Source organism: Perna viridis, chromosome 14 (genome assembly GCF_037379345.1).
Source record: "Perna viridis isolate PV_CMFRI_1.1 ecotype Kerala chromosome 14, ASM3737934v1, whole genome shotgun sequence".
Lineage (NCBI taxonomy): Eukaryota > Metazoa > Mollusca > Bivalvia > Mytilida > Mytilidae > Perna > Perna viridis.
This window is the reverse complement of record NC_142458.1, coordinates 10,104,859-10,132,169: the sequence shown is the minus strand read 5'-3', so window position 1 is coordinate 10,132,169 and position 27,311 is coordinate 10,104,859. Positions and strand designations below refer to the sequence as shown.

The 27,311-nt window shown below is 31.9% G+C and overlaps 2 protein-coding genes across 3 annotated transcripts; both read right to left on the bottom strand.

The window, feature by feature from the left end:
• Nucleotides 1–1,140: 1,140 nt before the first annotated feature.
• On the bottom strand, nucleotides 1,141–4,021 carry LOC148598163 (C-type lectin domain family 2 member D2-like). Its single transcript, XM_088562147.1, has 4 exons — nucleotides 3,930–4,021; nucleotides 3,024–3,106; nucleotides 2,183–2,276; nucleotides 1,141–1,253 (listed from the first exon to the last, which is right to left on the bottom strand). Exons 1-4 carry the CDS (start codon nucleotides 3,937–3,939, stop codon nucleotides 1,141–1,143), a joined length of 300 nt encoding a protein of 99 aa, XP_088418273.1. The 5' UTR covers nucleotides 3,940–4,021.
• A 5,268-nt stretch (nucleotides 4,022–9,289) lies between these two features.
• LOC148598162 (C-type lectin 16-like) lies at nucleotides 9,290–26,651 on the bottom strand. 2 transcript variants are annotated; one of them, XM_088561117.1, is made up of 5 exons: nucleotides 26,331–26,651; nucleotides 24,265–24,350; nucleotides 23,628–23,721; nucleotides 19,834–20,044; nucleotides 9,290–9,399 (listed from the first exon to the last, which is right to left on the bottom strand). In XM_088561117.1, coding segments are annotated over exons 1-5 (681 nt in total). In that variant the 5' UTR covers nucleotides 26,620–26,651; the 3' UTR covers nucleotides 9,290–9,398. The 2 variants fall into 2 exon arrangements, with proteins under 2 accessions (XP_088417243.1, XP_088417242.1); XM_088561116.1 differs by lacking the exon at nucleotides 9,290–9,399 and adding an exon at nucleotides 18,206–18,332 and having other exon boundaries at nucleotides 26,331–26,650.
• Nucleotides 26,652–27,311: the final 660 nt, after the last annotated feature.

Sequence of the window (27,311 nt, the reverse complement as noted above, 5' to 3'; positions counted from 1 at the left end):
AGTTTTTAACGCGCAGATGGATACACCGTAACGATTCAGGATGAGAAAATGTCTGTAGCGATAACTTCAATCTTGTAACAACATAACCCTGTTCCAAAAACCTACTTATCTAAAAGTCTAGCGCGATACAAAAAGTATGCGTAGTTTCGGAAAGCTTTGGCATAAGGTATGAATTGTCTCCATAAAAAGGTGCTGAAAGGATGTTTCCACAGATGAATGGAAAGCTGGCAATGCTGAATGAAAAGTCATTACGTTTGTCGTTAAGGTTTGTCAATAGTTTTCCCTTACCATCGATTTCTAAGTGTAGATCAAGATATGAGCCTGACTTCGCACGATCGGCACTAAGCAACAAAAATGGCGTAATTGCAATGGAACTTCCCGTAAGGAAGAACAAAAGTCTGTTTTATTGTGCATATCAACTATAAATATTGATGGTTGTTAAATTGAAAACGCATAACAAATAAAAACCAACAAATACAAACAAACAAAAGAAACTCTTCAAGTAGAACCATGCTATTTCGCATTAATGTTATTTTGGTCGCATGCAATCACGGATACGTTGCCTCAACCATATGAGAGATTGACATACTTAAAGGGCAATAGGTTTATACCAATGAAACTTCATTTTTACAAGATGTTTTACACATATACAAGAAAAAAATGAATTAACTTTAAAACTGATTGAGCATTGAATGTTTCTATACATTAACCCATTGTACTGACAGGTTACCCGTAAGCACTAAATCTAAAAAAAAGAGCACATAAATAATGGCATACAACTAGGTGTTATCTTGTCTGACATTTACTGATATTTTGACACATAATGAGAATAAAAAGATTTTTGACACAATGTGCAAATTAAGAACAATAATAATAATAATAATAATAATAATAATAATAAAACAACTAAAGATTCTTATAACTCAACCATATTGGAAATTAGAAAATATTGATTCATAAGGAAGGGTTATACCATTAATGTAGTGAAAGGTCTACGACTGGATACAGAAACAATGGCAAAACATTAGTTCTATACCATTGAGGGTTACAAACCCTTCACTAATTTTTTTTCACAAATGAATTTCAAGCTGTCTGAACAGGGACTGTCATTCCATTTGAATCCCAGAGGAGAATGTAAATTCAGACACCTGTCGGTTCTCCCCGATACCAATCTGTTACGGTGAACTTTGCATTACTAGTGGCCCAGCTCCAATCGTTTGTCGCATTACTGTCTTTTCCACCGATCCAAAATGCTAGAAACATTCAGAAGATGGTTGTTACACGATGTCTTAAACGCAATAGTAAGGGGTCAAATTTGAAATTTAGTTCACTGCATGGCAATATATGTCCTTTGCATATGGAAAGTTCATAATTGGAAAATAAAATAATTGCTTTTGCCATTAAGTTTTAATTACAATCGAACCATGTGTAAGCAAAGGTCTGTATAAGTCTAGGTATGATTTCAGACGTAAGTGCTTCCTTTTGACTTTAAGTTCTTTTGATCGATTGCAAGTTATCATTTACGAAACTTAGATGGCAAGATTTAAGGGGTACAAGGTAGAACATGGAAATTCGTTTTTTTTTAAACCATACAAGAATAAGTCAATTTCAGAAGTAACATGTCTTTGATGGGATAAACAAATTTGACCATCATTTCATAGACAAAATTTTGTAATGTTATTCAAACGTCATCAACCATATTTTATGATTTACTCGCTGAATTTTGATATACAAATTCAATTGAAATAACCTGAACGCCCTTGGTGCACTATTGAAAATATTAGGTTATTTAGTTTGCAACATGTGATTGGGTTATTTCTTTAAGTAAGGCGACTTGAAGAACACGATCATATTTTGAGTTATCCTACAATCCACAACCAACTTCATGGTAATTGAAAAGCAGGTCTTAATACTTTAATTCTTTATTCCATCATTTGTAAATGAGGAAAAAGCGATATTATATAGTTGTGCGCTTGACAGACCAATGAGGAATCCTTAGTTGGAAGGACCTTTGATCACCTCAGGAAATAACAGAGGACGTTTGAACACACTTTTGCCATAATATGTTGTTCCTACGACTAAATATCATGATATATTCAAACATGACCCGCTGTTTGAAGATTTGATATCAGTACGTATAACTCAGTAGAGATTATGTTTGTATATAACAAGTCACACTTACTGTTTCCCTTTGAACTTGCTATAGATTTGAGTATATTAATTTCGTCTGTCGTGTTAGGTTCTGCCAAAATGCTAGCCAATAATTCGCAATATTCCTACAAAACATTTTATGTATTCAGTATCAGTAGTTCTTTATTTTGATACTGTAAAGTAAGGGTGTTTTTATGATATTAAAACAGTATAGTATTCTAGTTGTATCTTTCAACGTGACTAAATTTAAATATCTACAGATCAAATTTCTTCCTTGAATTTTAAGTCTAAGGTGCCTTATAAATTGTGTCCATTCTTTTTTGTATTAGTCCCAGGTCTTTGAATGTTGTTCTAATTTTTATTTCAAGTGTTAAGTAGAAGTCTTTGTAAGAATCATGCAAGTTCTGTAATATGTGATACACCTAAAAAGAAGCTACATATTTTAATTTTTGTGATCAATTTGCCTTATATTTCTATATAATGAAATGTATAATTATTCATTCCAAACTGTCTGCTCTAAGGATATAATCCATATGGAAATTAAATAGTTTTAATTGTATTACAGTACATTCCATATAATGTTTATAAACAATTGTAATATGAAATTCCACAAGTGAGTTTCTGTTTACTATGACATTTTCTACAAAATATCAACAATTAAAGAAACGTTGGTTTTCCAACCATGAAATGAATTGCATTTTTCATGATTCTTATATGGAGTGATACTTAATTCTGCTTTCATCGTAAAAGGTTAAAGATTGTACCTATCCTGTATAACGATCCATTAAGATCGGCCATTTTATACGTACATTACTAAACACTGAGCACTTTTTAAATGACTGTCATCCAGTTCGACAATTTTAAGAACTTACCTTTGCGCTCGGCCAATTCATCGGTTGATCGCTAAAGAAATAGCACTTTTCATTTAGTTTTGGCCAACTAGCTGGACACGATGCTGTATAAATCAACGATACGTTTTTTATTGAACGATAAAATGGTATTTGTTCATACAGCTGTCTCACTGTATTGCGCTAAGTAGTTTATTACTATTTACACTGATAAAAAAATCAAGTCTCTGACAATTAGACGTCTCATTAGTGGACAGTTATTACAATATCGAATATTCTATTGCACTGAACTTTTTTGTCAGCATTATCAACAATGATAGTTGCATGGTAAAACATAAGCTAATTTCGTCTGCTTCACAATGCTTCAATCTTATCACCATATCAGAAAAACGATCGGTATCAATGTCTATATCAAATATTTTTTAGTTTATATTAAGTTTTTTAACCCCTAACCTATTTGCATCTCATAGAAAACTGATTTGTGTTTCACGTCTTAAGAAAAATTGAAAATGTCTAGAAGTTTAAGTGACCCCACCTCAGTGTACATTTGGTGCATAGTTTTAGCACAGTGAATATTGAAAACATGCTTCAACCCATATTGTTTTTCTAGCATTATAATGATGCAAAAGGAGCGTAGTACAAACGTTATATCGGTTCTGACATATCTGTTCGATTCACTTGATCTGGTGTGATATAAACATCTGTATTTTTAGAACTATTAGTCAACTTGTGCCGATGTTACAGAACCCCCCCCGCCAAAAAAAAAAAAAAAAAGTTATAAACACATTTCAGCAACTAACCAAATAGTCATTGTTTCAATATTAGAAGTAGGTATTAGCAAGTTAGGAAAAACAGTTAAGTTTTGGAAGAAAAAAAACGTACATGTGGTTGTTTTTATCAAATATGATTATGTTATGTAAGTAAAAATACCTAATTGCATGCAGATGAAATTTTGCAGGTTCGACACCACACACTCTTTTGTTTCTGCTTGGGCTTTACATTGGTTCGGATAACACGGATTTCTATTCTGAAATTAATTATTAAAATGGTTTTTATTTCAGTTAGATGTACTCAAATGTCTACGAATTGCAAAACACAAATATCTGTACCAGGAACTTTTGTAAATTTAAAAAATAAGTTTTATTTATAAAAATAATATATTTTTGTGGAAGTTTATTCTTTAAATCCGTTTTAAAACGGTTTATGAAAAGTGTAAACAAGCCTAATTCTCTTAGGATGTAATACACATCCAAAATTCATTAGTTTCTATTATATTTGTATGTCATTTACATACTTATCTCCCTTAATTTTAAATTCTATCCTTCTTTCCATATGATATTTTTTTACTATGAACAAGTGTAATATAAAAAGCCAGTCAATTTCTGTTTACTATGACATTTAAAACAAAGTATAAAAAATAAAAATATGTAGGATTTCCAAATATGAATCACATTTTGCATGATTTTTACCTGGAGTTCTACTTAATTTCTAAGGTTTTTAAATCTAGGTCACGAATTGTGACCAACCGACGTTCCTTACAAATACAATGAAATTATAATAAAAGTGAATGCAAGTCAGTTCAATAATGATTTCTAGACATTCGATTTCAGGCTGTTGGCCATCCCGGTGACAGAAATAAATGTAAGATGTTATGTAACACGTTGGAGGCAGTTTTAAAGAACCAGTCCATATAAAATTCAAATACTGCCTATAATAGAGGTGATTAATGTTTTATAAAAACTCACAGTACAAATGACGTTCGTTGTATGTTCTATATATTTATACAACGATAGTGCTTCTGTATTTCGATCGATCTGCATTTTATAGAAGGTTCCACAAAAAATTTGCAATGTTTAATATTGACATATATGACGGAGTGGACATGCGGCGAACGAATATGAAGGTGTAATTTGAGTCTCTTAAAAAATGGATTTAAAGATGGTACAATGTAACTTACTTTGTATCTAAGAATTATTATAACCGTCGTTTGAAAGTGTAAATCTGAACAAAATAGTAACATTTGTATGTTTTAGCATGTAATGTTAATTTGGCATTATGCAAGATTCATCGTCCTGGATTCGATCTGATTTGGTTGATTTAGTGGTAATCAAAAATATGGTTTTCTCAAAAGTGCAGATCTGAATACAGAAAGGACTATTCTTACTGAAAAGTATAGTATATGTAGACCAAAAATGCACCATTTGTTCGACGGGTTTGACTACATCGTGAATCGATTCTACATTAGGCAGAGTCTGATTTTTGTATTGACTGGTTAATAAATTGTTGGTTTTGTAAAGTTTAAAATTGAAATTTTAATTTTTGTTCATAAGAATATCAAATTATGATTTTTTTCTTAAACGAACCGCAATAGTTGATAGTTAATGAAGAAATATGTATATACAATGATAACACATGAGCTAATTTCATCTGTTTCACAATGCTTCAATCTTATCACCATATCAGAAAAACGGTCAGTATCATAATGTCTATAACAAATATTGCAATGCTGATCTGTATTGAAGCAATTTTTTTTTTATTTCAGTAGATCATGACAAGTTTTTTAACCCCAAACCTATTTGCATCTCATAGAACACTGATTTGTCTTTATTTTATTATTTTTTTTACATACAAAGGAAGTCTTTGTTGCCATTTCAAATTGTACCTGTGTTCATTCATGGGGAAAAAAGAGCCTCGTAGGAATTTTTTATCACATTCGGAATTACCAACGTCTATTCTAGATTTTATTGATTTACCTATATGTAAACAAAATTTTATTTGGTTTACGGTTTCCTGCATCATTTTGCACAGGTAAAATAGACAAAATATTTGTGTATTTTTTTTTATCATTTATTATTTAAAACACAACAAAGTTGTCAAACTTCCAGTATTATAAGTAAATGTATTTCGGTCTCTCCCATTTAGTAACTCTTCAAGATAAAATATACTGTAGACTAAAAATCACACCCATTTGGTTAGGTTTTTTCGGGAGAAAATGAAGATTTTCTTATAATATTAGTAACTGAATGACTCTTTCCGACGATCTGAAGATCACATTCTGATAAAATATAAACCCAAAAAAGCTTAGTTTATTAATCTATCCCTTAAATTATTATAAATCGCAATTAATATTTGTCAAAACTCCAGATGGCTACGCAAAGGCTAAGCGTATACATATACATGTGTGTATAGACAAGTTACGGTGTATCCATCTGCGCCATGATAACTGATTTGTTCAATGTGTCATAGTTTTTATTTCCTTTTTCGTCTAACCAGGATCTGAATTTTATTAACAACACAGAGGGTGTTTCTAGAACAGCAGAGGACGCTTACCCTGCCGGACCACCTGGTCCATGCTCCCAATTTTAGTGGAGTCCGAGTTGCTCATTTGCTTTTGTTACTTCTGTATGCATGATTTTAGTTACTTTATGTTTTTGTTGTGTATGTCTGTTTTCCATGTCTGGTCTTTGTCCCTGGATTACTTTCTTTTGATTTCTATAACCTTGGTTCCCTTGATTACTCTTTTGATTACCGCTGTGACCTTGGTTCCTTTGATTACTCTTTTGATTACCGCTATAACCTTGGTTCCCTTGATTACTCTTTTGATTACCGCTATAACCTTGTTTCCCTTGATTACTCTGATTACCGCTATAACCTTGGTTCCCTTGATTACTCTTTTAATTACCGCTATAATCTTGGTTCCCTTGATTACTCTGATTACCGCTATAACCTTGGTTCCCTTGATTACTTTTTTGATTACCGCTATAACCTTGGTTCCCTTGATTACTCTTATGATTACCGCTATAACCTTGGTTCCCTTGATTACTCTTTTGATTACCGCTATAACCTTGGTTCCCTTGGTTACTCTTTTGATTACCGCTGTGACCTTGGTTCCCTTGATTACTCTTTTGATTACCGCTATAACCTTGGTTCCTTTGATTACTCTATTGTACATGGAATTGGCACTTTTAAAGAGTTGTTGTTCTTGATTTGGTTGATTAAAGTGGGAGATGACAACAAATACTAAAGTTATATCTAAGACGTATTCTATAATTAATATTTACTCAGATTGGTTTATATGTGTATTGTAGTAGGCTCTAAAAGTCTATAAACAATTTTTAATTATAAAGTAATTCTCTTTGTGTTGTCTATGTTCCGGTATTTTATATACTGTTTTCATGGCATTGTTAGACAAGCCCAAAATCATTAATGGGCGGCTAATTTTCGTGAAATAAACATAAACAGTTTGGTATCAGACAGACAGTAATAAAATACAAAATACCATTGTATTGCACAATGAGTTTGATTGACAACTGATTTGTTCACTGTGTCGAGGTTATTATTTCCTCTTTCGTCTACCCAGAACGTGATATTTAATTACGGTGGGTGTTTATAGAGACCCTACAGGTACACCTGGTCCATAATCCCACTTGTTGGTGGAGTGTAGGTTGCTCATTTACTTTTGTTTCTTTGTACATGTTATTTTGGTTCTTTGGTGTGTGTACTTATTATATTTATCCAAGTATCTGTATAACATTTTAAAACATTGTTACCCTTGATTACTCTTAAAAATGTGGTCATATTTTAAACCATAAGTATTTTTCTATTTCATGCAAAAAGATATTCAAGTATCAGTCAAATTTGACGGAAGATGATTCATGCATGTCAAAAACCCATCGATTTCAGTTTTATTTCTTAATCAGAGACAGTTAGTCATAAAACAGTAATAAGTCTTAGTTTATCATCGGTTTTTCTACTTTTGAGAGAAAAAAATAATATAGACTGTTCATGATATTGGCACTGTGAAAGTAATCAATTTGGATTTTGTTTGATTTGTTGATTTTAGTGAGAGATAGATTTATGATTTTCTCAAAAAGTGTAGATCTGAATACAAAAATAATTATCGTTATTTGAAAATATAGCATAGTTTTGTTTGTCGGGGTTTTCTTCACCATGGAGCACTTTGTCATTGACAGTGTCTGAATTTTAAATGTTCCTAATATCTAGCAATCAAGGTATGGCGATGCTATATTATTACCTGATTGTGAAGAAAAAACATCTGTTGTCCTCTATCTATTTCAGTTCGGTGACATCAATAGTATTTCTGTCAATTCTAATTGTTTAAAATTCGATAATTTCGAAATCATTCTCTTGAATAAATCATAATTCGACAATGAATAGTCAGTACAATGTTGTTTGTCTATCCCTCACTGCACGAAGTAATACGTTTAAACATTTTAATTAATTATTGAATTTCTAGTTTAAAATTTAAAGTATACTTTACGACGAATTATTTTTCATCTTTCGTAAAAAATATTTTTTCATTAAATTTCGAGTTTTTTCGAGTTTTCATTCAATTTATTTTCAAATAAATGTGTCATTTATGAACAAAAATATTAACACAATAAATTTTAATGTTTTAATGTACATTTATGCAAAATAAAATTTGTAATATAAATCATTTGATTTAAATTTGAAATTTAACTGACATTGAAATTTATAAGAGTACATTTTTTGTTTAAATATGATGTTTATACAAATTTAATATTATGAAAATTATATCAAATTATTAATTTAGAGCAAATATGAATTTCATTAAACTATTACATTAAAAGCAATTTAATTTATGTAAATGTGAAGTTTACTCAAATTTAATTTTGCCTTTTAAACTAGGAATTAATCTGGAAAATTAATTGTCAAAATAAATTTGGTTTAAATGAAAAGTAAATTAGAAATTTTCCACTGCATTTTTTGTAATGTATTTTATGAAATTTGAAATATAATGTACATAAAATTTTCATTTCATTTCAAATTAAATGCATCATTTCATGCAGTGACTAAACACTTCATTTATATTCCCACTCTGCAAGGGTTTTAAGAACCGAAATCCAATCCTGATAATATCTATTACAAAAGTGATTGATGTGCACCAATAAGTGTATAAATAATACACACAGTTGTTTTGTTATTTTCTGTATTCAAACAAAAGTTTATTGAAAGAGTAATACAATATACATGTTTCACAACTGTATTATATAATGTTTGCATTATTTCAATACATTAATATTCTATGATTTAACCAACGTTTTAAGTGAGTCCTTTGCAGCAACGTTAAATGTTGATTCTTGCTGATTTGTGCTTGTATAGATTTAGAAATAAAAAAGAGAAGTGGCATTAAAAGTTATTTTGGCGTAAATTACAACATTTTAAAATCAACCGTCTAGTTCACAATTATGCTATTGTTAATTTTAAAAAAAGTCAAAATTACATAAGGATTTCTGGAAACTAGTCTGTTTACTTTGAATGTTGTGGTCGTATTCTGGTCTTATTCTTGCATATAAGTGTCCAACATATGAGATAAAGTTGTTCCTTGGGTGTGAACACAATTTCTGGATCAGAATATCTGAAAAAAAGGTTTAATACTTCCTCGTAAACTGAAATGATATCAAGGTGGATCCCCTATTTAGTGAAATAACATTTTTTTTCTTATTTTAGGGAATCTGAAAGAAATTTGTCGAACTATTTTTGATAGTTTCTAAATATTGACTTGCAAATAAAACAACATTATTTGTACTTTTATTTCAATCCATCAATTTTTATGACAAAGTATACAAATTCAGAAAAAAAAACTGGTTTAGTCTTACAATTTATTGTATATCTCTGTAAATAGTGTGATGAACCAATATTTCTTTCTTATCAAAATGTTTTAATATTGTGTCTGTAAATCATATTAGTTTATGACAGAAAAATCATTGATATCATTAAAACATTAATTTATGTAAATTTTGGGGAGAATTTTTTAGGCGAAAGGGAAAAAATGAGCCTAGATAGCGGGATAAAAGTTGAATTTTACTTTATGAAAGTTGTAGGATAATTAGATTGATTTATCTTTAAACATAGCTTTTGTTAAACAAAGAACGACAATAAAGGTGTTTTTCTGCATATGAACTACACAATCTAAAGAAAATCAGAATTTATTTTACGGCTAAATTCCCTACTTGAGCCCCCCATTTATGAGAAAATGTATCCGGTGACCCCCTTTTCTGTTCTTTTTAAGAATGAGTCTACAACATTGAACAACATATAAAAAAAGAAAATTGAAGTCGGGTTTCTTAAATGAACAAAAAATAAAAAAAAGATAAAAAAAAACATTAAGGTGTATATAGGATACTAATTCTCTCTTAATTATGTGTTGTTATACATGCACTTGTACTCTACATATCAACATATGGTAATGCTATAACATTGCTTTGTAATGAACAATGTACTGTATCGCACTAGAACTCTAACACATAGGCATCTGGAACAGGGTTATGTTGCTACAAGATTGAAGTCATCACTACAGAAGTTCTTTGGTCGTCATCATGAACTCGTGGATCGTTATGGTGTATCCATTTGCACTATGAAAACTGATTTATTCAACGGGTCATAGTTTTAATTTCCTCGTTTGTCTACCCCGGACTTGACTTTTTATGAGCAACACAGCGGGTGTTTCTAGAAAAGCAGAGGACGCTTACCTTACCGGTGAAACTGGTCCATGCTCCCAGTTTTTAGTGGAGTCCGAGTTGCTCATTTCCTTTTGTTACTTTGTATGTTTGATTTTAGTTACTGTATGTTCTGTTTTCAATGTCGGGTCTTTGTCCCTGGATTCCATTCTTTTGATTACTGCTATAACCTTGGTTCCCTTTATTACTCTTTAATATCCTTATCAATTCCATATGTATTCAGTTCGGTTATATCAATAATATGTCTGTTTATTATGATAGTTTATAATTGGATATTTTCCAAGACATTCCCCTGAATAAATTATAATTCCAACAAGAATAGTCATTATGTTTTTGTCTCTGACTATGCAATTCTTTTATATGCCAACTCTGCAAGAGATGCAATAACCTAAAACTAATCCTGATGATATCTAAAAAAATAAATGATTGATGAATACAATGTACCGTATACAATGATAATAATACACGGAGTCTGTTTGCCGTTTTCTATATTTCAATAAAAGTTGATTGAAACAGAAATACAATATACATGTTTCACATCTGTGTTATATAATGTTTGGATTGCTTTATTACTTTAATATTCTATGGTTTAATTATTGTTATAAGTGATGCTTTGGCAGCAATGTTGATTTAAGTTGCTTTGTGCTTGTATTGACGCCCCGTACAGGTCCGGGTGTCAAAAGAATAGGCCTGCAGCAGCGCTAAGCTTGTCGTAAAAGGCGACTTAATAGTGCTCAGAACCCTAGCCGGGGGCTAGGGCGCTTTGCCCACAGAGCAACTGGGATGTATGCCCCAGGTGGTTGAATGGGGTACCCCTGGCGTGTTACATGCTGGGGTTGTCAGGCTATAATACGGAAAACCTGACCGCAAACCACAGTGGTGCACCGTGTTGGGAAAATGCCACGTTCCTCGCACGTTAAAGAACCCTACTGTGGTATTTTCCCGGAGTAAGAACCATAGGGCCCCGCCACAGGATGCTAAATTGCCCGACCCTACCCACCTCTCCCTATTTCCAGTGGTAATAAAAATTTGTCGACCCCATTGTCCTTGTGTCCGATCCCTTTTTCATTTCATCATCATTTCATGTTCATTTTATCATCAATGTCATGTTCATCGTCTGAATATAGCTGAAATATTGCCGCTCGGACGTTAAACCCCAACAAACAAACAAACAAAGCTTGTATTGACATATGAAGTACTTTTCTGCCATGAAAACTGATTTGTTCAACGAGTCATAGTTTTCCTTTCCTCTTTTGTCTACCCTAGACTTGAATTTTCATGAGCACCTCGGCGGGTGTTTCTAGAAAAGCAGAGGACGCTTTCCCTATCGATGCACCTGGTCCATGCTCCCAGTTTTTAGTGGAGTCCGAAATGCTCATTTGCTTTTGTTATTGTGTATGTACGATTTGAGTTACTTTATGTTTTTTGTTGTGTATATCTGTTTTCCATATCTGGTCTTTGCCCCTGGATTACATTCTTTTTATTACCGCTATAACCTTGGTTCCCTCGATTACTCTCAGCCTGTGCTACAGGAAACTAAAATCATAGTATATAGATTTCGTGATGACACGAATAGTTATGGATATATTTTTTTATTACAAACATTTATCTTTTTGATGAATTTGATAAATGGTCTGTCCTGAGCAATTTTTCTTTACGATTCCGGCACCTTTTTTTTTAGACTCACTTGTATCTACATTTATTGAAATGTTTTGTCAGCTGTACATTTCGTCAAATTAACCAAGACTTAAACATTTGCAAATAAACTGTAAATCCATTATTTTCATGGCAAACAAAAGATCAAAGGAAAACGATTTAATAAAAAGATTTAACAAGTGGCTGGTCCAGAGGTTTACAGAAAAGAAGATCGTTTCCCTGGACCGAAAATACGCATATAGTTCACATTTGCTAAACAATACTAAACTACAAATAGTTTTTTTTTTCAAACTATAAGTATTCCTAAATTGAATCGTTACTATTACAGTGTATCACAAAACATGAGATAAGGGATATAACCATGATTTAAAATACTGACTCTTTAGAGATTCTTTGGTTTAGTAAGAGCGTTAGGTACGTATGTTAATGATCCGATTATCACTAATACAACTTTTTGCTGCGTTTAGGGTGACACATTCTGTCTACCTCAACACAAAAAGTGTTGATGTAGACATTTTTTGTCTAACAACACCACAAATCGTTGACATAGGCAATTTTAACCAACTCAACCAAAAGAAAAAAGGACTATCGACATTATAGCCAAAACATGTATACCAAAACATTTTATTTTGTTTAGATTGACAACAAATGACTAAAGCAACACTTTTTATATTATTTGTAGACACAATGTATTTTTCGTAGACAGAACTAGTGTTTATTGAGACATTTTGTGTCCGTATTAGTCATAAAACGGCTGTGGATAGTCATAACAGTCATTATTTGGGTTAGAAGTGTATGGAAGTTCACCACCTACTAACATATCTAGACCGCATGAAGTGGTAACGGATATACCCCCTGCATTTCCAGTTATATTGGCTTTAAATGTTTTTGTAAAGATTTGTTTTGTTTTGTCTTCGGAAATGAGCTAAATTGCAACGTCATTGCAACTGATTTTTACCAGGTAGAAAATGGTACAGTGTACTATTTAAATAACTTTTGTCAGTTTTAATTTGTTTTACATAATTTTATAGTTTTTTTACTTTTGGTATAAAGGTGGCTCAAGTTACTTTATCAATTCAGTACTAACTACTAGATACAAAATTCCAACACCCTCAAACCAATGTATGCTGAAACTTCTTTATTAATAAATACATGTAAAACGAAAAAAAAAAACAAACAAACAAAACAACAAATTGTAGAAAAATAGTGCCTGAATTTGGTATGGACTGCCACACCTCCCAAATATTTATTTTTTCCAATTCTATGCACCCGAGGCATAAGAAACACACAAACGATTCCTATGAAACACGCACATGAAAACAACACAAAACATGTTCCACGAAGCACGATATGACCCCTGAAATATTTATCTGATTTAGGTTTGATATGTGTCATGACATGAAATTTCTCTGCGTATTATGGTTTGTTCGTTCGTTCGTTTGTTTGTTCTTTTGTATTTTATTTATTGATTTATATATTTTTTGAAAACATTACTTTCATCTATCTTCCACAAAATTCTACCACATCAAACTAAATAAGGAACAATATTTTTTGCAAGTTTCCAATTTCAAATACAATCAATTAAATATTGATCTCAAACGTGATACTTTGAAAAGTTATTGTTCGTGCTTTGGTTTGATTTACTGGATTATAGTAGGAGATTTTCCCCAAAGTATAACATCTGAATCTGAAGAACATAAAAGACCATTATTATGCAAAAAAATAACACATGTAGACTGAAGAATCAATTCTTGTTTGGTGGGTTTCTCCACACCATAAATCATCTTAACACTTTGCAGTACTTAAGTTTTAGGTGGACTGGTACTTACGTCGTCACTACAGAAATGTTATGGTCGCCATTATGTACTGGAAGATCGTTATGGTTTATACAACTGCACTATGAGAATCAATTTTTTATTGTGCCATAGTGTTTTTTTTATTTGTTTTTGTTTGTTTGTTTGTTCGTTTGTTTGCTTGTTTTTTTTTTGTTTTTTTTTTGTTTGTTTTTTTTTTTGTTTCATCCGACTTGGACGTCACCATTATTGAGCAACTCGGCGGATGTTCCTTGAAAAGCAAAACGAGGCTTACCCAACGATACACCTGGTTTGTGCTCCCGGTTTTTTATTTTTTGCAGAATAATGGTCCTTTATGTTATTCAGATTCTACCTGGTAAAAATCAGTTGCAATGACACTGCAATTAAGCTCAATTCCGAAGACAAAACAAAACAAATCAAAAAGAAAGGAAAACTATGACACGTTGAACAAATCAGTTTTCAAGGCGTAGATGGATACACCGAAACAATCCACGAGTTCATGAGGACGACCATAACACTTTTGTAGTAATGACTTCAGTCTTGTAGCAACATAACCCTGTTCCAGAAGCCTATTTGTTAGAATTCTAGCGCGATACAAAAAGTCGATGTAGTCTCGGCAAGCTCAGGCATAACGTATGAGTTGTGATATGAACACTCAATACGCAGGTGCTGAAGGGATGTTGCCACTGATGAAAGTTGAAAACGTTGAATGAAAACTCATCACGTTTGTCGTAAAGTCAATAAGACTATTCTTCACATATGTATGTAAAAAGATTTATTTTTTAATACATTTGCATACTTGTTGCTCAGTGGTTACTTTTTAATTTTTACCAATTTATAGGTAAACGACACTTACTGGCTTTTCATGATACAGTATGTAAGATATTCTGCATCTTCTGTCAAATATTAACGGTACAAGAAAACTTGCACTTTGATTGTGATTATGCAAGGTTGCTCAAATTTGTTGGTATTTTTGGGGTTTCAATGTAGTTTTCAGCTGAATTTCGATAAATAATCTTTATTGATTTATTATTTTAATTAATCCTATTTACATGTTTTATAAAGATGGGAAAAAACTATTGTACTGGTTAACATTTTCATTTTTTTTTCTGGTTAAAAGTATCTTCCTTTGCAAAAAAGAATATCAACAAAATGCTGAATACGAAAATTGGTCTGGATCTACAGAATATAATAAGCAATTCAAAAAGTTGTCTTCAACACGTGAATAATTCTTATTTTTGAAGCACAGGGCATTGCTCCCACTATCAAATATGCAGCTCTACTGTTATATAACCTTCACAAGGGTGATCCAACTCGCTCCAACTCAGTTTATGTTCAAATAAAAATGAATATATCACTAATTACTGCTCAGTAATCACTTAAGAAATGATGAATTTGATGAATAACACAGGTATCACCAGCAAATACTTCTGATTAAATCAACACCATGGGTTGAATATTCTAACTCACATTACCACTGAAATTTAAACTACTGCGACTTGATATCGATAGACATACAATATAAAGCGCAAGGAAAATTCGTTTTCCTAGTGTTATCGCAAATAAGTACTTCTCCGTCTAAGGCGAACTGTGAGTAAATTGTGGCACATGAAGAAAAAAAGAAAAAAAAAATTAGTGCATTATCCAAATATTTACACCTCATAACCTCCAGAAATAACCATCCAAGTGCTTTTAAAGTTTACCTTTGTAAGATATTGTAAGAAACATGTAGGCCAATGGAAAAAGTGTTAGAAAAGTTTTACCACGTATATTCCCTATAAACAAGCACAAAATCTAAGTAACAACTGCTTCGTGGTTAAATGTATTGAATATATTTAGATTTAAAAAAAACCAAGTTGTGAATTATGATGTGCCACCCATTGCCTGACTCTTACAAAGAATGGAACTGAAGCATTTGTCTAGCGATGTGAAGGTCGATTTTATTTTTTAAACATGAATTGAAGCGAGGCATCCCGCCCAAAATTTTTACATCTTTGTAAAAGTTGTATACTAGTGGGGCTGCATATTTGATAGTGGAAGCAACCCCTAGTGGGGCTGCATACTTGATAGTGGGATCAAGCCCCTGTGGTTGACGAAAACTGTACATGTACATGTACAAGTATGCCTAATGATATTTTAATCTCAAATTTCGATCCATACTATTTATTTGCTCTAGTATTTTTTCTTGTATACAGTGTAACTTTATTTCTTTAAATACGTCGGTAGTGATTGTAAACTGCATAACACCCTACTTTTGTGATGATTTGGTTTATAATTTCTAAACATGGAATCATATCATAACTTACTTTTTTGGAATATTTTAAAATTCGGGTTTTACGTTTAAAATTCAACATGTTTAATATTTTTGTAACCATACCTCGCGAACTAGTTAAACATAAAACCGAAATAAATAGATCTAAAAACCTAACCAAAATAAAAGCATTCCCCCAAACCTGTCACGTTATCATTTGCAGACATTTATGAACTCAACAATTAAATGCATTTCCATATTCAACTTGTATGTTTTGATGCCATAGTAAGAAGTGCACAGGAGGTCATTTTATTTTTACATTCTTATGTTGACCTTGACTTAATTCACGTTCGGGAGAAACGATTAGGACGGGAAAAAAGATTGATCGTTAACAAATATCTACGTTATTAACCCGATATATAGAGGTTCACCACCTAATAACATCTCTAGACAGCATGAAGCGGGAACGGATATACCCCCCCCCTGCATTTACAGTTATAATAATTTTTAAATGTTTTTGTTATGTTTTGTTTTGTTTGTCATCGGGAATGAGCTTAATTGCAAAGTCATTGGAACTGTTTGTTACCGGGTAGAGAATTGTACAGTGTACCAATTAAATTAGTTTTGTTAGTATCATTATGTTTTACATAATTAAAATTGTTTTTACTTTTGGTATATTGGTGGCTCAAGTCACGTTATCAGTTCTGTACTAAATACCAGATGCAAAATACCAATCCCTTAAAACAATGTATGATGTAACTCCAAGCCTTAATTGATGGTGTTTCCTTTTTTCATTACCCCTACACCTTCTGAAAAAAGCTGTTCCCCGTAAACAGATTTCTGAGAAATATCAAACTCATTCAAGATTTCATCCCTTCTAATCATTCTCCAAAGTTTGAACCCTACCACTGCATGCAATCCACATATCATTCGTATGTTTTGCCTTGTAATCGGAATTTACGCAATCTGCCAACTAACTTATTTGAAAAAAACTAAAGAAAGCGGAATAAACCAAATGTAAATTTGGGACTTGTTGTGTCAAGAAGGTTCGTGTATTGATCAGGACATTTCTGTGAAAAGAAAGATAACTGGATTGTATTTTTATCACTTTTTGCATTACGTCCGTTCGTTAAGTTAGTTATCGGATTATCTCAAATGAACAGTAATTGTGGCGTTAGCAGTATTCACGTCGCCTTGAATGTTATTTTGAACAGTCCCTTAAAAACATATAGTCAATTAAAGAAACCCCATTAAATATGTTATATTCAATATTTAAAAAAAAAATGTAAATTATTACATAGGTATATTTATTCTACATCTATATGCTTAGTCACTGAACCAAAATTAAGAATACTTTTGTCTTATATTTTTACAAATCATTAGAAGTTTCTTTTTAGTTTTTTCCCTTTTTTTGTTTGTTTGTATGTTTGTTTGTTTTTTTCGGGGGGGGGGGAATTTAATTGTGCTTTGACGTGTACAAATAACAGTTTTGCTATGTCATCAAAACTTCAAAATTTTCAAAATTTGCATGAAACAGAGAAATTCATATGGTTTAAAACATAATTACTTTTTCATGTTTTTCAAAATGTTATACTGATACTTGGATAAATAAATCAAGTACACACACGAAAGAACCATGAGTAAATGAGCAATCTGGGCTCCACTAACAAGTGGGATCATGAACAAGTTGTACCTGTCGGGTAAGGGTCTTCTGTTATTCTAGAAATACCCACAAAGATGTTCATTAAGTCTCACGTTATAGGTAGACGAAAGAGGAAAGAAGAACCACGACACGGTGAACAAATCAGTTCTCATAGTGCAATGCATATGTAATCTGTATTTTATCTGTCTGATACCAAACATTTGATGTCCATTTCACGTAAATTTGCCGCTCATTCATGATTTTGGGCTTGTCTAGCAATGTTATGAGAACAGTATACAAAATATACAATATACAAAATACCGGTACGTAGACAAAACAAAGAGAATTACTTTACAATTTAAAAAGACAACAAAAAAATTATTTCGAAGCCTACTACAATACACATATAAACCAATCTGAGTATGTATTAATTCTAGAATACGTCTTCTTCGTGTCGTTTAGTACAAACTGAAAATATAAAGATATAAATGTAGTGTTCTTTGTCAAAGAGTACTTAAGGGATGTAAGACAATGCAAAGTTAAAACGGTAATCAAAAGATCGAATCAAGAGACAAAGACCAGACATGGAAAATAGAAGCGTACAGCAAAGAACATAAATGCACTACTTTGAAGTAGCTCAATTAAATGTTTCATTGGCAATTTTATCATTCCAATTGTTCTTACTGCTTAATACATTCTATCGTATGTTACAGTTGTGATACAAAAAAAGTATTGGCAATATCCAATGAAATCATTATTTCAAATTGAGTGTGAGGTTACCGATAAACGCATAACGTCAGTTTTAAAACATCTCTACAAAGCATCACATCTCACTCTATTAGGCTCACTGTGACAGTTTCTGGGTTGACCGTGATTTTGACGTTATTCTGTATAAACCAAGATCTTCCATCAGAGATAACACGTCGATAATTGCTTTAATTGCTCTTAAAAATTAACCCATATTATTTGACGAAAATTGACGAATCTGCTAAGGAAGATGTGTGATTGACTTAGCCCAGGACAAAATCAGCTTTACACTTTACATGCATTTGCTGCCTCGAGCGATAACATGAATATACAACTAGAGTAAAATTGGAATGTTTGCTAATGCGAAATAAATTTAATTGAATGGACTTATTTAGATACAACTATTCATAGTTTTTGTACGTTTCAATTGTATTGACTTTCAAATTATTGTCCCTTTCTGTTGTAAGATTAATCAAGGGAAACAAGGTTATAGAGGTAATCAAAAGATGTAATCCAGGGACAAAGACCAGACATGGAAAACAGACGTGCACAACGAAGAACATAAAGTAAATAAAATCATAGGAAAAGAAAACTATGACACCTTCATGGTGCAGATGGATGCACCGTAACTTGTTTATACACACGTGTATATGTATACGCTTAGACTTTGCGCAGCCATCTGGAGGTTTGATAATAATTTAAGGGATAGATACGGAAACTAAGCTTTTTTTTTTGGTTTTAATATTTTATCAGAATGTGATCTTCAGATCTTCGGAAAGAGTCATTTAGTTACTAAAATTATAAGAAAATCTCCCTAAAACCCTAATCAATTGGGTTTGATTTTTAGTCTACAGTATATATTATTTTAAAGAGTTTATTTTATTTTTAAAACTGACTGGGAGAGACCGAAATGTAAATACTTATAATACTGAAAGAATGACAAATTTGTTGTGTTTTAAATAATAAATGATAAAAATTAATGCACATATTGCCTATTTTCCCTGTGCTCAATGATGCAGGAAACGGTAAACCAGATATATTGTGTAGATTCAGGTATATATAATAAAAAATCAAGAACAGACTTTGGAAATTCAGAATATGATCTAAAATTCCTACGATACTCTTTTTTTTACATGAATAGAACGCAGGTACAATTTCAAATGGCAAAAAAGCCTTGCGTTTTCTGTAAAATTGATAAACTAAGTTTTGCTAAATTGCGTACCATTTTTCACAAATGAATCTGCGACGAACGGAACATCTTTCCTCAACCCAATGATAGTCCCATGGCGCATATATCAACAGGCAACCTGATCCTCCGTCGTACGTAATGTCTGACTCTCCATGTTCCCAGTCATTTACTGTTAAGTTGGTTTTACTTGTTATCCATATCCATACAGATTCCGTTTCTATGTCTGTTCCCCCAATCCAAAATGCTTAGATTATAAAAAAGAGGCGGAATTTAAAATGATTTTCATATTAATAAAAACATTCCTTTGTTTTAAAGAAAGCAAACGAAAAAAAACAAAAAAGAGTACTCACAGGTTCTAACTGATTTGACCGATTTTTAATAACATGTGGTACATTTTGTAAATTGCATTCTCTAGAAATTTCTATTTACGAATTGTTAATTTTTAAACTTGTTTTAGCTTTATCGGTTCAATGTATCTGATCATAAAGCTATGTATATATGCAAGTCAAACATTAACAATACAACAACGTAGAGCCAGCAAATATATGTGGGCTAATAGCCAAAAGTTGAAAAGAATGTAAAAAGAAAGATTGTTAAACAATCGGTCAATGTCATATGTCTATATATACGCCAATTGGAGGTATGTTCAACATGTAACGTACCAGTCCACATACAATTCAGACACTGCATATCTTGAAGTGATTCATTGGGCATCAGTGGGTTTTTGACTTACATTAATCACTTCTGTCTGATTTTTTGATAGATGTCTACATAAGTGAGCATAATTTGTTTTCTCACATTAGAATTCACTTAGGTAACAAAATCACCGATTCAGTATATTTAAAGTAGTGACACTTTTATTAAAATCAATAAATCCTGCGCTTGCCGTAAATTATCTGTGGAACTTTATTTATATCGTTTTATATGTATTAGATTTGATCGCAAATTTTATGGTTTCATATATTCTATGAAAATACATCATGAACTTGATTATCAAATTTTACTCAAACCTTAAATAATCTGAAAAAAAATGCCACAATGCCACAGTTTTAGTAACGAAGTAAAACTGTACAATAACGTTGCTTCTTTAGATTGGTATGTTATGTATGAAACTCAGACGTTATATATTCCCGCGGAGAGAACGACCAAAAATTTGCCTGTCTAATTTGACAGTCTAACATCTTTGGGAATTTTTCAGACCTTTCTATGCTTACTTAATCTTCCTTGTATCAATTTGATCCGATGGAGTAGTGTACAGAATAGAGTCGTTACATTCTGAGACGTTGCATGATATTGATTTGTTGTGACATCTATCGTTAATTTGATCTTCTATCTTACACAATAACACCTACATGAACTGTCCTGTACTACCATACACCGTCTACTTCTTATTATTCTAGATTAATCCTACGATGGGTACTTATATATAGCCTAGCTGGCTGAGAGGTCTACGTGTAGTTTACAATGTATTAATTAGCCTAATCATTTCAGTACATGTATGAAATTTAATGTTTGCGAACTTTTGAACTGCTAAATAATTTTTAAATTAATCAGTTTACCAACATCGATAAAAAAAGCTCGGTTAATTTCGCTTTTAAAATGTACCCAAGGCAAAAATCAAAATAACAATGGAATGCTAAAATACATGTAGCTTTTATAACAAAAGAAATTGTTGCAATAATACATTGGTAATACTTACTCAAATTTTAAAATCATCACTCTAAAACCTGTCTAAACCCAGCCCTTTTGGACTGTGAAATTTGTTTTGTTTCGACAGGTATTCGTTTTATTTAGGTTTTTAGTAGCTGTGTTTGTAAGAATCATGCAAAATCTGGAAAATGTGATGCACCCAAAAAAAAGGCTACATATTTTTATTTTTGTAATTCAGCTGTTTTATGGCTCTATATTATGAAATTTGTAATTATTCTTTCAAATCCGCCTGCTCTTAGGAGATAATCAACATTGAAAATCCAATAGATTCTATTGTATCTGAGTGTCATTTACACAGTTATCTCTGTTATTTTTTTAAATCTACAGTGCATTCTATATAATTGTATCTCATAAGAACACGGGTTATATGAAAAAATGAATGTTAATTTCTGTGTACTATGGCAATTCAAACAAAATATCAAAAATAAAAATATGTAGACTTTTTACCCATGAATCACATTTTGCATGATTCTTAGCTGGAGTGCTACTTTAATATATAAATTGGATGTTTCTTTTTTTTTTATTCATGTTTCATCGGCGTGTACCAGCATTGATCGTAGTAACATTTTCATGCCCAAAGTTTGCGACCCATTCATTGCAAATTGTATTAGGGTCAACGGTCGACGCTTATACACGCCGATGAAACATCCAATATGAATCATTAAATTCTTATAATTACATTTACTATGTTTCTTTTTCTTTTTTGTCATTTGTAGTGGGGGTATTTTTACAGGAAATGGGCAAAATGCAGCAATCAATAAATGTTATCTGGCAATTGTTGGCGTGGCCTACTAGTTTCAACTAATGTCCTTCCATAGACGTACTTCATAGACAGTTAGAGTGGGGTAGAAAAATGCTAGATTTCAGTGATTTAAAAAAACATATTACACAATGAAACAATAGCATGCTTTTTTTTCAGGTAACCACCACCGCAACAACACTTTTACATCATAATTATGATGAGTAACTGATAAAAGAACGCGCTGGCCACGAAAATGATGACGCCTAGGGTTACAAAAGGGCAGGTAAAAATCTCTGACGTCCTCCTAGTGGAAAATTTTCTGATGCATCTTACTCCGGAGCACCAAAGAAAGGAGCGCAAGTGTCCAATCTAATAATACGTGTGCCAGTAAAGGAGGGGGTTAATTTAATTTTCAAAAGGGGTGTCACTTTTGAACTCTGATTTTAACCGGAAATTTTTATTACAAGGTACGTGTAGATAAGGATTATTTTTATTGAAATTTACCCCCTCCCCCCTCCTCATTTAGATATTTATCGTTATGTGTGCATTATCTCGACCAATTTTTCGGAAAATTAATAATGCTTTGTCAACGTAAAGGCTGTTTTCATCTGTTTCAGACCTTTTGAAAATTGCCCGATAATGATTTGACGCCCATGGAGCTATCGAAAGTTATAATTTTACAAATATAACCATTTGTGCGTTTTGCTCATTTTGGATACGCATGATTTGTTATATTCATAAAAAGTGTCCATGTAACACCCATTAAAGTACTGTTTTTCATTAGTTCTGCTGGGGGTTACGCCGTACAATAACACAATAATTTACAATCCTAGACTTAACCTAAAAGGAAAAAGGACCAGGCCAGCAAAAAGTATATTTTTATGTAGCCTAGCTGACTGAGTGGTCAAGGGCGCCGAACTGTGTGCAGATGGTGATGCAGTTTATTTCACAAAAGTACCAGTTCGAGTGCCGCAGAGAGGTAACCGAAAATATACATCGCAATTTGACTATTTTAACATCGTTTGTAACTATTCAGATCTTTATAAATAATATATTACAACACTATGTACACACATATCATCATGTTCTCAATGCAAAAACAGTCACAAAAGAGCATCTTACTCTGTCATTTTGAGATATTCTTATTATACAACTAGAAAAAAATGAAACATGATAACTTATTTTGTCTTTTAATATGTCACGTAGTATACAACCAGAAAAATAAAACAGTACAACGTTCTCTGTCTGTTGAAATATCACTTTATATACAATCACACAATAAACAGAACAACTTAATTACTCTGTCATTTTGACATGTCACTGATATACAACCAATAATAATTGTTTTTCAAAATAAAATAAAAAAAAAACTTACTATGCCCTCTTGATCTTGAGCCAGACTTGAGGAACTGCTTTGTTTCTTCAGAGTGGCATTCTGCCAGCATGCTTCTTTTGTGTTTACAATAGTTCTGAAATGCATTTGCAAACAGTTAAGCAGTTAAAGATCAACTTGGCTCATTTTCGATTCCATCCATGAAAATAAATATAAGAAACAAGTGTTCAGATGTGTAAACATATAACAGAAGAATACAAATCGTCGCTTTGGCCTTTGCATTTAATTTCATATTATGCATGTAGAAATTGAAAACAGCGACATTAAAAATTCATATTTTCTTGATAAAGTAGATAAACCATATATCATGACTTTTGCATAGCAAATGTTTATATCAATATATTATAAATAAATTTTCTAATTGGACATGAGATATTTTCAAAGTAAATTTGATATCTAAATACAAACATATAGCACAGTAAGTCATATTCCATGCACTATCCCGGAAAATAAGTACACGCAAAGAACAATATCTACCATTATCTGTTGTGCGAAAATAACGATAAGTACCCATGGATATGTTCATAGACCAAAATTTGCAAAATTAAGTACCGCGAAAATAAATACAACTACAGTTTTACAGGCCAAAATACGCGATATTACATTTATTTTATCATACCATTGCCTCCGTCCAATTTGCAACAATATCACTGAAGAAATAGCATTTGTTGTTGTGTTTTATCCACCAATTAGGACATGCTACATCTGTAAAGAAAGAAACAGTTAACCGAGTGATACTTACCAAGAAGTATCACTCAATTAACGAAAGCTGTATTTTATATAGCCAAATTTTCTGAGTGGTCTATTTTGAACTTAGTGCAGGCAGTGTTGTCATAGATGTCAACGTAGAGAAGAGGTTCGCATTGCAAAGTTGCAACCTCGCATCGATTGAGTTTAAGACTTGATTATATATTTATATATGTATGCATTTTGTATAAACAGCGTGCAATGTATCTACATAGCAATGTACTAGCAAGTTAGATGGTAGAGTTTCCTCACCCCATTAGACTTCGTATATGTAATATTTTTTTGGCGTGGGTGTATTTGTGTACTGTTACGGATATCAGAGGTTGTCAGTTTCAGTTACATCATGTGCTAATATTCACGCTATATATTCTAGAGTTTGGATATAGTCAAGATTTATTATATATATGTATATGTATATAAATTAATCGTCTAAATAAAAGTCAACAATCACTCTTACGGGGTGATGGATCGTGCGAAACATAGCAATAAATTAAATAAAGGCCTAAATATGTTTTAACATCACCAAAATATGGAAAAAATTACATTGAATATTTCTGATAACCGATATCCTTCCTCAGCATAAAACTACATAAAACTCGGTTATCCGAAATATTCAATGTAAATTTTAACATCTTTTGGTGATGTTAAACATTTAGACGTGCATGATATGTATCTACATAGTAATATTCTAGCAAGTAAGCGTCACCCTATTAGATGTATTATATTCATTATATACTTGGTGTGGGTGTATTTATATACTATTACAAATCCTCTATTGTCTTACTCGATACCATCAGAGGTTATCCTATTCAGTTACATCATGTGCTAATGTTTGCGCTCTAGATTTACTTACGAGGAAGTATCTCTTAACGAAAGCTATATATTATATTGCCAAGTTGAGTTAGAGTGGTCTAGAGCAATGGACTTTCAGATATCCGATATCTTTTTTTCGGCATAAAACTAATAAAGATTAAGATAAAAATTTAGATTCAGAAGCTGAACCACGTACGCAGTGGGTGATAATACTTTTATCAAAGGCACACATAAACACATGATAAAGAATCTGAATCAAAATAAGAAAAGGTGTGTTTTCATCAAAAATTAAAAATGAAATAACTGTGGAAAATAATTAAGAAAAATCAAAATATAGTAGTACGGCGTAATGATTTATAGCATGAAGTGCTGTACCACCCTTAGACCAAAACCTAAAAATGAATTATTTTGTTCAAGTTTTTCCATCTGTAGAAACATAAATTTCCTGAAGAAGATGGGTACACCACCGAAACGTTGGAAATATGTGTTAGAGTTTTTATGTATTCCAATAAAACATTGATACTTTAGATATATATAGGATATATAAAATCAGATATAGCTTCCGCTTCACGGACCAGGATTCTCGTAGGATTAATCTAGGGTTGTAAAATGCAGTAACAGCCCTAAATCAACATTATTTACTTAAACGAACCTATACGAATTTTGTAGATGTTGAAATCAAATAAAGAGATTACAAGTTTGCAAAATTAAACTTACTCATTAAACCCTTTTCTCTGTGATTCTGTTGGAATAGTTTGGTCGTTTGACATTCGGCATTTGTCATGGCGGAAATTATATCGATTGTACGTCACGAAAAGTTTAGGGAGAGACAACAATAGAAATGTCACAACGTTGCTTTCGACCACACAGGTTTTATAGAAAATGATACAGAATCACTTTACAACCAATTGTCATAACACTAGTTCATATCACACCGTCGATGATGTCATATTGTAAACACCGATAAGTAGATACAACGACCAAGTCATAAAAATGAAAATTACACAACTGAGTAAATGATTCATTCTGCAGGAAGTATTCTTACTGACACGAGAAAGAATAGTCACGACGTTTCTCGTACTATTTGAAATTGCCTTGAATATTATGATTTTGAATATAACTTACCTTTTCTTGTATCAGGTAATAATGTGTGTATTCCACCATGATGTTCTGTTTGTGTGTTATGAGGTACTGAATACAGTTTACAGCTCCTTGTAGAAGTTTCATATTCTGATGCACAACAGCCACCAATAGTAGGACACAAGATTGCACATCCAAAAACTGATTCAGTTATCTCCGTAACTAAAAGAATTTTACTAGAAACAATGATGTTATTTGTTAAAACAGATAAATATATTGCTAATACAGGACAACAGAAACAACTTAACAGTAAAGTAACAGCTGTTGCCGTCATCACTTATCGCACGTCTGAAAAACATATCATAATGATATTACCCATGCAAACGATAGTTGTCATACATAATTCATAACTATTGGTTTTTAGATAGAAATTATGTAGTATAATAATAAAAAGAAACAATTAAATCGACTGGTCGCAAATAGAAACCATTTGTGATGTATAGCCGAATTAAGTTTCATGTCATGCGATACTTAATAAATATACGTCAACGACAAATAATAAGAGATATAATTTGTTTTAAATTCATATATTTTTCTTGTCTTTTAAAATCCCGGTTTATGTTTTTTAACTGCATGTATAAAACCTCTGATTGTGTTACATTTAATCAGCTTTTCCCCTTTTCGGTAACTGAAGAATGCACGACTTGAGGATCTACTCTTTCTATTTTTATAAAGATAAAATAAAAACGTAAGCTAGTTCATAAATCACAAACTGATCTTTCTATGAAGTACTTAACTGTCATAGCATTACTGAAAAATATGGATAAAATTAAAATGTTTCAATGTTATAAATATAGTCTTAAAAAGAAATATGCTTATAACGTAGACACTGAGCAACATAAGTTTTTTGAATGTCAAAGTTCGTAAACTTACAGTGAAGATGCCCATTTTATCAAAAAAAAAACAAAAACAAAAACAAAAGCAAAAACAAAACAAAAACAAAACAAAAACAAAAACAAAAACAAA

What these genes read in the sequence shown, in the direction of transcription:
- LOC148598162 (XM_088561116.1), bottom strand. Translation starts at nt 26,619, where the DNA reads ATGACGGCAACAGCTGTTACTTTACTGTTAAGTTGTTTCTGTTGTCCT. An exon ending in CAAATTGGACGGAGGCAATG is followed by an intron (nt 23,722 to 24,264) that starts GTATGATAAAAT and finishes AATGCATTTCAG; the next exon opens with AACTATTGTAAACACAAAAG. An exon ending in CTCAAGATCAAGAGGGCATA is followed by an intron (nt 20,045 to 23,627) that starts GTAAGTTTTTTT and finishes TTATAATCTAAG; the next exon opens with CATTTTGGATTGGGGGAACA.
- LOC148598163 (XM_088562147.1), bottom strand. An exon ending in TGAATTGGCCGAGCGCAAAG is followed by an intron (nt 2,277 to 3,023) that starts GTAAGTTCTTAA and finishes AATGTTTTGTAG; the next exon opens with GAATATTGCGAATTATTGGC. An exon ending in AGCAAGTTCAAAGGGAAACA is followed by an intron (nt 1,254 to 2,182) that starts GTAAGTGTGACT and finishes GAATGTTTCTAG; the next exon opens with CATTTTGGATCGGTGGAAAA.